The 12,023-nt window shown below is 42.8% G+C and overlaps 1 protein-coding gene across 1 annotated transcript in view; it reads left to right on the top strand.

Moving 5' to 3' along the window:
* The window catches only part of WDFY1 (WD repeat and FYVE domain containing 1), a 55,145-nt gene extending 43,947 nt beyond the window's left edge, over positions 1-11,198 (top strand). The window contains exons 9-12 of the mRNA XM_027514749.1: positions 2,660-2,761; positions 4,413-4,543; positions 6,680-6,788; positions 7,824-11,198. Of these exons, the coding sequence (XP_027370550.1) occupies positions 2,660-2,761; positions 4,413-4,543; positions 6,680-6,788; positions 7,824-7,883 (402 nt within the window). The 3' untranslated portion in view covers positions 7,884-11,198. The remainder of the gene's footprint in view (positions 1-2,659; positions 2,762-4,412; positions 4,544-6,679; positions 6,789-7,823) is intronic.
* The last annotated feature ends 825 nt before the right edge of the window (positions 11,199-12,023 follow it).

Below are 12,023 nucleotides of genomic sequence, written 5' to 3'. Positions count from 1 at the left end.
ACTCGGGGAGGATGGGGAGAGGATGTGTTCCCTAAATCAGGAGGGAGGAGACCATCGGGGCCTGATGCTACTAGTGGCTCTTGTAAGGGTTTAGTTACTTGGATTTCAGTCCACTGTTCTCATCCTTGCTAAGTCCTTTTAAAAGTGGAAAGTAGAAGCAGGGTTCTTACCTCCAAGGTTATGTGAGTGTGAGGTTATTTGTACCTCTAGGGAAAGAAGAGAGTCCCATCTTCTCTTTGGGGGCTATTCATTCAAGGTGCTTCCTGTGTGTGTAGGGGAGGACTCTTCCTCTGAATCACTTATAGGCAATTATCCCAAATCATGTGCACACTGGCTGGTAACACTGTCTCAGTGGTTGGCAGTGTTGGTGGGAAATAAAATTATGTCAAAATGATGCAATATTTTTAGTAGGACTTTTTGGTTTAGTTGTTGTTTTGTTTTTACCAACTGAGTATATAAGTGCAAAAGTAAGCAGCCTGTGGTATATGAGATTCTGACCTTGCATTAGGGTTTTCTACAATTTGTAGGACTTCCTTAGGCACCAGCTGAGAGGATTAACCCCAGATTCTCTAGCCCCACAGCCCTTGCTGGGAGTTTCTTTCTGAGTCACCTGGAAACACTGACTGGGGCATCTCCAACCCACAGTGGCTGTCGGCCACCACACAGGCAGGTTGGAAGCAGACGATCCCTGCCTGATTGTAATCAAAGGGACTCCTTTTTGGAAGGAGGCAAGAGACGTAAATGAGCAAGTAGCCATAATAAATCCACATGAAGAAATTGTATTTGAAGCTAGCTGGTTACAGAATGGGAAGTATTTTATACATTAGTGCAAAACAGATTATCAGTGCCCTGGGGTTCTTGTTACATCATCTTTGTCCAGGTTAGGCAGGTGGAACAAGATTTAGAAAAGAGAGTGCAATAGTCAGAATACTTGAATAATGTTCTCTTTTGCTCTTCTCAGCACAAAAGAAAATTTTTTCTCCTTAGAGAATGAGCATTCAGTAGGATGGTTCATGAGAGCCTATACCATAACACTTAATCCTATTAAAAGAAACAAAGTCATGGTTATTTCTTATATTAAAATATGTTCCAAAAATATATTTCTGAGTTTGTTTTTTTGTCCATTATCTGATTATTTTAAGCATATTTTTTCTTTCCTTGTGTCCCTGTCCCTTCCAGCTCAGCAAAATGATATTCTTCCCTAACCCTTAGACAGAATTATGCTCCCTGAGGGCAGGAATTCAGTCCCATTGGTTGTCATATTCCAGAAACATGTTTGGAGACCCTGTTGAAATGAAGAGGACCATGTCCAGAGGCTGTGTAGAGTGCAGTGGACAAGCACAAAGATGTGGGCGGGACTCCTGCATCTCCTGGGAGCTCCGCCCACTGACCAACCGTGGACAGGCCACCACAGTCTCTGAGCCACAGTGTCTTTGCCTGTCAAACTGAGAGAATGTTCTTCTGCATCTCCTAGGGTTGTGTTGAGAACGAAGCACACTGGTGGACTATATGGCACTTGCTGTATACCAGGCACTGCAAAGCACTGCATTTAATGCTCACAGCCTTAGCCATGGTGTACTCATGCTTGAATATCGCTGCCATGAAGACATTTTTGTGCTGATTGTTCCATGTGACTGCTCCACATACGGGTGGTGTTGCTGGAGTTACACTGGCCTGTGTCACAAACTAAGACTAGACAGTGGCCCTGCTTTCCTTCCACTGCAATTAAACATTCCTATGGTGTTGGCAGCAGGCCCCACTGTGTCACGGGTTTTCCTTGAGGGACGTTGTTCACAGGCAGGGTTCTCAAACCCCCTCCTCTCTTCCCTGATCACAGAAATGAGCAGTTCTACATCGGGTAGTAACCTTGTCACGTGGGTATGCATTTCCTCTTCACTCTTTCTGTCCTCCCTTCCCACTTCCAGCATTGCCCCAGTCATTTACGGAAGGCTCTTCTGTCTTAGCCTGCTTCATTCTGTGTGTGGGTCCCTTTTCCACCCCCACTCCAGGAAGAAAGACTTTTGTAATGGCTGTCTTATGTAGAAATACTTGTAATGCCATATCTAAAATAAGAAATAGGAAAGCCAAAGGTTTTGATGCAATAGGAAACAAAAAATTAGGGGCACTCAACTCTTTAAACCACCTTGTCAAATCTGTAAAGCTGACCATCTTCACTGAAGATTTTTTAAGAGTCAGTGTAGTTTGATTTCTCTGGTTCTCCCATATTGTCTCTTCTTATCAGATAAACTTTTCTTGAGTGTTAACTTTCAGAATCAAGAAAAGATTATTCCTTACTTCATGATCTTTGGTATAATCTTAGAGTATTTTCTGTTTTTATTGCATATATATGATGCCAAGTGATTGAGGTCAAATATGCAAGGACAACTCTTAAGAGTTCATAATGCAGATTGAATTCCTCCCTCCTGTCTATAGGTAGAACAATCTAAAATTAAACAATCTTGAAAACATTGCAAAAATGGCAAAGATTACTCAAAACACAAACATAATATTGAATGAATATGGAAACAGCTATAATACATAGAAAAGAAAAAAAAAAAAAAGAACCCCAGTGAGGTCTAGAACTGTTGTATTAATTTCTGAAAACTTGGTATAAATCAGCAGATGCTCTGATGTTGGGTCTGACTTTCTCCTCCCCCAGGCTCCTCAGTGGTTGGAAAGTGATTCTTGTCAGAAATGTGAACAGCCCTTTTTCTGGAATATTAAGCAGATGTGGGACACGAAGACACTGGGGTTGAGACAGGTGAGTAGCTGGCATCCAGTTGTCACTGTGTTAATCTCATATTTTGTTATTTATATGATTAGTCTAACATTTTATTTCGAATCACACTTTTCCCTATGAATGCTGTTAATTCCTACGTTTGTGATGTCACCATCATTGTGTGACAAACATGAGCAGATCTTTCCTGGGGTTATAGTGAGACTTAACTTTCCCAAAGTATGCCATCGCTCATCCTGCTCTGGAAAAGCAGGGATGTCCAGAAAACCCCCAGAGCCTGTTTGTAAAGGGATGAAAGAGCTCTGAGTTTAGGGCTATTACTTGTTAAAGTTAGTATTTGTACCAGCCCAGCACAAAGTCAGAATGAACTCGGCCTCTAAGCCTTAAACTTTCACGAACAGACGAAAAGTAACAGGTTAGCCCTCGCTGAAATATTCTGACAGTAAGAATTTTAGCTTGTTCCATGTGCATGTACCCGCAGCATTTCTGTTAAGCATGTTTCAAGTATGTACTGTTTTTTAATTTTGTAAATTAATTGAAAAAATGTGTTCCAGATAGCCTATAGATTTCAAGGAAGCTGTTACCATTAGGTATTCATGTAATACTAAAGTTCTACAAAAAGCATAGTTCTATAGCAAGCTTGAAGGTAGCCACTCACTCAGACTGAATGTGAATTTGTGCAGGTAAGTAAAAATGGAATGCCAATTTTAATAGCTTTTCTTATGGGTTGTACCCTCTCTAAGGAATTGGTGCAGTTTGTGTGTGTCAATAAAGTTTTACTTATGAAGCTGCTCTGTAGCAAGGTCAGATATAAGACTGCCAGTGTAGGAATTATTTTATCACTCATAACATTCTAACACTCAGAAATTGCAGCAATATTCTGTCTTTAGCCTTGTTCTCACAACACATGGCTGGTAGTAACTGGTGGGTGAAGTAGGCCCTAATTCAAAGGAAACATGGAGAATTAATTTTAATCTTATGAGTTAACAGCTAGTAGAAGAGCATGGAAAGGTATGGGTCACAAAATTTCAGTGGTTTAAAAATATATATATGTCAAAAGTAGTGATAATAGCTGAACTATTTTGGAATGTTCTTGAATCTCATTTTCAGAATCATCATTTGAAAGAGTAAAAGAAAGAACGAAACATGATTATGGATGTTTGTTTCTTAATGAGGGCAAATTACATTTAAAACTTTACTTCCATTTAAAACTTTTCTTTGTTATAGGATTGTTTTTCCTTCCCAAAGTCTCTAGCCATTTGGGTTCCTAAGTGAGCTTGAACTTGGTTTTAAACGTCGTTTGTTGTCATCTAGGCCGAAAATATGAAAGAATAAAAATCAGTATTTCACCAATAACAAAGCAAGGATATTTGGAAATCCTTAAAAGTGTTGAAATCGTCAGCCTTTGGTGTGTTAATTGATACACTGAATTAGGGGTGATTATAATTCATGGAGAAGGGAATGGCAAGCCACTCTAGTATCTTGCCTGGAGAATCCTATGGACAGAGGAGCCTGGCGGCCTACGGTCCATGGGGTCACAAAGAGACACGACTGAAGTGACTTTGCAGTATCATTCAAGGCACATCATCCCCAATCCCATTCCCCTGCTCTGAAGGGAAACCACGTACCTTAAAACAAGAGGTTAACTCCCCCTTTCCCTCCTTCCTTCTGGAAGCATCACTGCCGGAAGTGTGGGCAGGCTGTCTGTGGCAAGTGCAGCAGCAAGCGCTCCAGCTACCCCGTCATGGGCTTCGAGTTCCAGGTCCGAGTCTGTGATTCCTGCTACGACTCCATCAAGGACGAGGAGTGAGTGTTTGCCTGTCTCTGTCTTACTGTGTGTTCATCTGCAGTGGGAGAGCCTGGGAAATGACATGGATACACAGTCGACCCTTGCACAACGGTTAGGGTCCTGTCCTCCATGCAGTGGAAAATCTGGGTACAACTTAAAGAGTTGGGTGTAGCGTATACCTTAGACCCTCTGGGTCTGACTGGGTATAAAAATCTGGATATAACTTAGACCTTCCTATCCATGGGTCTGTAGATCATTTAGTGCTATGATATTTACTAGTAAAAAAAAAAATCCGGATATAAGTGGACCAGTATAGTTTGAATCTGTGTTGTTCAAGGATCCACTGTATTGATCTTTTGTCTCCTGTAAACAGTTTCCAAGGAGAGAATTCTGCCCTGGCTTTGTGACTTAACACAAGTTTCTCCCAAACACTTGAAGGAATGATTCTGCTCAGACCGGTCAGGCCATGAGTGGCCGGCCCTGAGACTCCAAGCCACTCAGAGTGCTGTGAGGGTCAAGGCTGTGTGTACACTGGTGGGTGGCTGAGCAGGCGCTCTACAGAGGCACCCCGGCTTCAACCTGTGCTCACACTCATGGACAATTTATTAGTGGGAAAACCCTGGAGACCCACATTCTCTCCCACATAAAGTCTGACCTAGTGATCTATGCTTAAATAACTGTGTATAAGACATGTCTGTCCCCCATTCAGTTCTGAATCAGATAGATCCATGAAGGCAGGACCAGCATTTTCTTTTGCTCCTTTTTTTAAAAAATGTATTTTATTGAAATGCAGTTGAGTTATTTTGGTGTGTTAATTTCAGCTATGCATGCTAAGTCGCGAAGCCGTGTCTGGCTCTTTGCGACCACATGGATCATAGCCCTCCAGTCTCCTCTGTCCATAGGATTTTCTAGGCAAGAATATTGGAGTGGGGTGCCATTTCCTTCTCTACTTCTGCTCATTTTTGAATCATCTTTGAAAGCAGTAGCTGGGCACACCTTGGTGGATGCCCAAGTAGGAAGGCTGGTGTGACACCACCACTGCTCTTGGTCAGTGAGCTGGTGATGTGGCCAGGGTGTGGGCTTTGGAGTAGAGTGAGGGTCAGCACCCCGGGGCAGCACTGCCTCTCCAGCCTGGATTAGCGGGGAGCCTGCAGCCTGTGATCTCATGCAGTGTAGTTCCTCTTCTCTGTTAAAGGTTCTCATTCTGAAAGGTTGTTGAATCACGCGAATACAGCGGGATTCTTGGTCCCCGGAGGAGAAGAATTCAATCCGGGGCCAGAGACGAGGCTTGATCGCTCAGAGCTTTTGTGTAATAAAGTTTTGTTAAAGTATAAAGGAGATAGAGAAAGCTTCTGACATAGGCATCAGAAGGGGGCAGAAAGAGTACCCGCTTGCTAGTGTTGACAATGAGGTTATATAATCCAAAGAATGTCTGGAGGTTGTAAAGACCTTATCAGACCTACTCCCATAATTTACATTTTAAGATAACACTGTCCTCAGGCAAGATACATCCTTGTAAAGACCAGGTCTACTCCCATAATTAACATTTTAAGATAACAGAAGGTTGAATCTAAAGACTGTCCTTTGGCAGGATACATTATTGTTATATAATCCTAAGGAATGTGGAGAAAGAAAAAAAGTTTGTCCTTTCTTCCTCCTTGAGAATTCCAGACCCCTCTCCTTGGGGACCCCTAGACTCCCTATCAACCTGACTAGGAAATGACTCTCTCAATTCTGATGTCTAGGAATGTACAAGCCTCTCCACTAAAAGAAAATCAAATATTTTGGGAATTTTGGAAAATCCTTTATAAAACTGCCTTTGGGAATCCCCTGGAGGTCCAGTGGTCAGACCTCTGCTCTTACCACCGAGGGTGCAAGTGCAGTCCCTGGTTGAGTAACCAAGATCCCTGAGGTTGTACGGCACAACCAAAAACAAACAGAAAGACCAGAAAAACCCCCCAGAAAACCAGTCCTGCAACTTCGGCTTTCTGTCATCCTTTAATTAAAATTGGTTTTCAAAACCATAGCCACATTTCGGGGAGCAAATTTTGACACTGTTACCGTAAACATTTCCTTTATGTTGCTAAGACGACTCATCCCTCAGCTCTAGAAACCATCGGGTGAGTTTAAATGGCCTCTCTTCTCTCTGTTAGTCGGACATCTCTAGCAACCTTCCATGAAGGAAAACATAACATCTCCCACATGTCCATGGATGTTGCTAGGGGCCTGATGGTGACCTGCGGGACCGACCGCGTGGTGAAGGTAAGCTGCCTAATTGTCCCAATTAGCACCTCCGTGCAGACTGCTCCACTGATATGCTGTGAGTGTGTAAGGCAGTTCAGATGGACAAGCTCGCCTTCCCTTTGGATGAACTCCCCATGGCGAGGTGAAAGCCCTGGCTAACAAATTGCATGTTTGTGAGTTTCCATGCCCTTCCCGGTGGCTCAGTCCAGTGGGGTCTCCCTCCACTGTCTCAGTCTCTCCAAGTAAGCTGGTGAGGGTCTGCCACCTCTCTGTCGCTATCTGCCCTGAGCCGGCCCCAGGGTCCTCCCTCCCACTGCCTGGCCTTAGCTGACGTCTTTCTCTGGTCGCTCCTTCCCTGGCTAATGGTCCTTTATCCTGGATAGAATACTCCCCATTTATAAGAAATAACCATACTTTCCTTTGTTAAATCCCTGAGTGACTAGCACAGAAACTGAGTGTGAGCGCTTTATCCTTAGTGCCATTCTTGAGTTATAAAACTGCCATGCCTGCATAGTGCTCAGCCGCTCACTTGTCTCTAACGGTTTGTGACCCCGTGGACTGTAGCCCACCAGCCTCCTCTGTCTGTGGAATTATCCCAGCAGGAATACTGGAGTGGGGTGCCGTTTCCTCCTCTAAGGGATCTTCCCAAGCCAGGAATTGAGCCCATGTCTCCTGTGGCTCCTGCTTTGGCAGGTCGATTCTTTTACCACTGAGCCACCTGAGAAACCCCATAAAACTGTCATAATTTGTTTCATAATTTTAAAAATGGACTTTTTCCCAGTGGGCTTTTTATTAAAAATAAAAGTAAATTGTAGTGAAACATTATTATGATGTAATTCGCAGGTGTTGAGAGAAATACTGCTTATAAGCTTTTTTTGTGTTCTAGCCAACCACATTGTCTTGTCACTGTGTAAATCTCCAGAAGCTTTATAGGGAAAGAAGAGGCTGAGCTGTGTGTCTTGACCTGCGGGCCAGTATACCAGCTGTCTGTCCTCCTGTGGGACCACGTAGCCAGTGCCACCTCTCCAGGTCCTCCCCCTCCTTCTCTTGCAGATTTGGGACATGACGCCCGTGGTGGGCTGCAGTCTGGCAACCGGCTTCTCTCCACACTGATGCAGGGGCCAGCGGGGTCTGAGTCTTCACGGCGGCCACCTTCCCCTACACACAACGCTTCCCTCTAGCTCCACAGTCCCTTTCAGGTGGATGGACAGCCAGCCACTAAAATCAAATCAGCATTTTTATAAAGAACAAAACGTGAACGTGTGTTTTTGGGCATTTATGGAACTATCCGTGGGGACTGACATAGCGGGTCCCCAAGGAGTGGAGTTACTCCAGCGAGACGTCCCGCGAGCAGTGAGCTGATGTGTGCCGAGACAGTAATTTAGCACACGAGAGTTTCAGAAGAAAAACACTGAACGAAAGACTTAAAGCCTAGAAGTTTCTGCAAGCAATTCCAAGTGCAAACACACTCCCCTCCTCCCAGACTTGCTGGGCCCTCGGGGGTTCCCACGCATCTCTGTGGTCAGAGCAGGGGTCCAGGGAGGAGGACTTGCGTTCTCTCTTGGGGGGGTGCAGGGGTCTTAGAAACCCAGAGCCCCTCCTCGTCCACTGGCGTCTGTGAACATTCTCTGCCCCTAGTCACTGACAAACCTCTTGATGGTACCTGTCCTCTCCAGGTAGTGCCATGTCTGCACTTAGTGTGTGGTCCACTTCAGTTGTTTCTCATCCCAGCCAGCGTGCCGTGGGCGGATCCTTACTGTTGTCACCAAGTGAGCTGTACAGTGTCTATACTAACCAAGGGAGTCCACATCCTTCCCTGTCCCCCAGATGTGCTCTGAGGACAAGATGTCTCTATGGTGCTGTTAACATGGGACTCGCACAAGCCGCCTGACTTTTTCTCATTGCAATTAGGGATGACTAATGGAAAACCCAGCTACCAGCGTGACTGGGATGGGAAACGAGCAGTCTGCTCCGTGGAACAGCCCAGTCCTCCTGAAAGACACAGTCTATTTGCAGCCCAAGATGAGCCCCTGTAAATACCGTGACACTTCAGTAGACACCTCAGAAGAGAACTCCAAAGCTTTTTAAACTAGGTTGACTTTTAGTTAAAACTTTTTTCGTAGAAGGAAATTGGTAACCCAGAGCAGTGACTATTAACAAGGTCCTGCACAGGTATTCCTAACTTGTAAGTTATTCCCAGAACAGTTAGCAAAATCTTTTGTTATCAAATGGCATTTTAATTTAAAAGGTTTTGGCCACTTAGTACTAGGATTGGGGAAGAGGTAGGAAATGGGGAGCCTGTCTTTTAATATTCAGATATTTATTTGTTTTTAACCGGCAGTACATGTGTCTTGTTACTTTAGGGCTATTTTAAGGATAGATTTTAAAATAGATAGCAGCAGTATTTTTGTTAGTCTTACTGATGGATATAGAAAAATACTACTGCATTGCTTTTAGGGGATCAAACCAAGACAGCATCATTCTGTGTGACATAACTAAGGGACTTGATAGTTTTAAATAACAGTTGTTAATGAAAGTGTGTTTTTAATAACAGTTTAAGACAGGCAATTAAACTAAGATGTCTTAATGGCCAGTGGCACAAATTAGGAAAGGAGGTCAGGTCATCATGTTCTAGAATGATCTGCAGTAGATGTCGACTTGCCTTTAGAAATAAGACTGAAGGGTTTTATTGCTCCTTGTAATTTTTGTGTTGTATCACCTGAAAAAGATGTTTTCTTTCAAAACTTGCCCTAGGCCCTTGGCAGAATGTGTGTTGCTGACATAATCCAGGAGAAAAATCAAGTGGTGGTAACTTGAACGGTAGTGTTGAATGTCAGCTTAATTTAGTTAATGGTTTGGCTCATACACACAAAGGTGCTGTGTTGGGGATTCTCTGAAGTCCTGAAAGGAAAAGAGAATATGAACTATTCCTTGCCGTGCTGAAGAATGCTACACGATGGTTTTGCTTTCTTTCAGCCTCTGTAAAATGTGATTTTATGATGCTGTGGTAGACTGAGCAGTTTCGCAGCTGTCAAGGATATGCCATAGCTTTTTGACTTTTTTTTATTTTAAAAGATTCCTAATGAAAAACCTAATGTTTCACAGAGAGTGTAAGGCTGATACAGTGCCTCCTTAGGGGTTAAACTAACATAAGTCAAGAGGGAGAGGTCTGTGTCAGGAAGAATTGGAGCCAGGTATCTGGAAAAGGAAAGGAGAAAGTTTCAATATATTTTCTTTCCACCAGAGCTTACTACCATTTTTTGTTTTAAACACACATGTGGTAGGCTTGCCTTGTCTCTGTCACACACAAGGTAGTAAATGGGGTAATATTTTTTATAGAGGTGGGGAAAAATTTTAGTGATTGGGCACATATAGTTAGACTTCTGGTTATTGCCTTATTTTGACTGCGTTACTTTTAAACGGGTCACTGACAATATATAGTTCTTCAAATAATGGTTTACCAGTTTTTCCATTCCTGAATGCTCCTGCAGAGTCCCACTTGGGGATCACGAAGAACAGAATGTTAAGAGAAGATCTTTCTGTTTAGATCTAGTATGCGTGGGGTCGCAGAGTTGGCCACGACTTAGCGACTGAACAACAACAACAAAAGGTTCGTGATCAAGACCTTCCAGTTCTTCCTTCTAAACATGTTTTAAAATTGCTCTTTATTAGTGGAAGCGATAGGAATATACTCTTGTAGCATTAGATGGAAGCAGACTCTTCATTACTTGTAAATCTCTGTTTACTGTGTCTTAGTTCTGTCCTGCTGCCTAGAGGCCATAAACGAAACACACTGCTTTATACTTTAGAAGGTGGTGTCACTTTGTTCTCCCCCTACAGCATTCAGTTTGGTAGTACGTACAGATTTAAACTGTTGAAACTGGCCTAAGTATGGAATAAAACCACAGTGGCTCAGATTCAAGGAGTTATTTTCTAAAAGCAGTTTTCATTAATTACTTCCTACTTCATCCCTGGATCTGGTATCTCTTAAAATGTAAGAAACCGGTTACTATTAATGATAAACCGTCTGCTCATTTTAAATGTGAAGTTTAACAAATAAGTAATACATGCTGTATTTGTGTGTCTATTGCTTAATTGTTAATTGTGAGCAGATTATTGAATGCCTACTCTATTTTCTGCAGTTTACTACACAATAACTCTTTGAGTAAGTTGATGTTTAATTGTGCAACAAATTTATATTAGAATACAATTTAAAGTGTTTTTCTCTCTAGACTTTTTTGACTAGGGAGGCAAAGGGCAATGTTGATTAGTACATTTTGTCTTGTACTACTAGCTACGTTTCTATAAGATAGGGTGCCCTGCGTGTCCCAGAGAGCTAGAAACCTTTGTTCTTTGCTCCTGTTTGTGGGTTCTGTTTTTGTGGGTTTTTTGAGAACATGCATACAATAAAATGTTCCTTGCTTGTTACCCGGTTGTTTAATTTAGCTTTTGTTCTGTTTGACCTGGACATAGTACAGCAGGAGTAACTACCATGAGTTTAGTGCTGCCTGTGTGCTGGGTGCCCTGCCGACCTCGTACTATTTAATCCTGGCAACACTTCTGCAAGGCACTGTTTTCTCCATTTTACAAATGAGAAAACGAAGTGAATCTTGTCTGTCTGTCTGACTCAGAAGCACGTGCCTTCTTTATATCGCGTGCCTTAATGTGCTAGCGTGTAATGAGGGTTTGGTATAAAGGAAGTAGGTATGATCTGTCTTGAAGTTTATGAGGCCCTGGAGTGAGATTGCTCAGGATACCCAGGCCCCCTGAGAGCACTGAGCCTCGTGGAGACAGCATGAGCTCTGCCCTGGGTCCCCTCACAAACAGCTCAGTTTTATGAAGAAACAGGATGATTCAGATCCAGGAGGAGAGAGTCCTTGGCTTAACTGATGAGGGGTTGATTTAGAGATCAGAACAGCAGTTTATTGAGAGTTTTTTTTTTTTTTTTTTAAGAACCAAAGCTTTATTTTCTCTCATCATCAGAATGTTTATTGGCAGTTCCCTGGTGGTCCAGTGGTTTGGAATCAGTGCTGTCCCTGTCAGGGGCCCTGGTTCCCTCCCTGGTTGGGGAGCTACGATCCCACAAAGTGTGCAGCGTGGCCAAAGAAAAAAATATAATAATATGTTTATTGCAATAAAAAAAAGGAAAATAAAAAGATAATACCACAAAAGTATTTAAAATGTTTATTTTTAAAAAGTCCTTTAGTGCATGCAACCATGCAGAGACACCACTGTTAAATTTATGCCATATAT

This window comes from Bos indicus x Bos taurus, chromosome 2 (assembly GCF_003369695.1).
Source record: "Bos indicus x Bos taurus breed Angus x Brahman F1 hybrid chromosome 2, Bos_hybrid_MaternalHap_v2.0, whole genome shotgun sequence".
In the NCBI taxonomy this organism is placed as follows: Eukaryota; Metazoa; Chordata; class Mammalia; order Artiodactyla; family Bovidae; genus Bos; species Bos indicus x Bos taurus.
The sequence above is the reverse complement of the archived record's forward strand: the minus strand, read 5'-3'. Positions and strand labels throughout refer to the sequence as shown.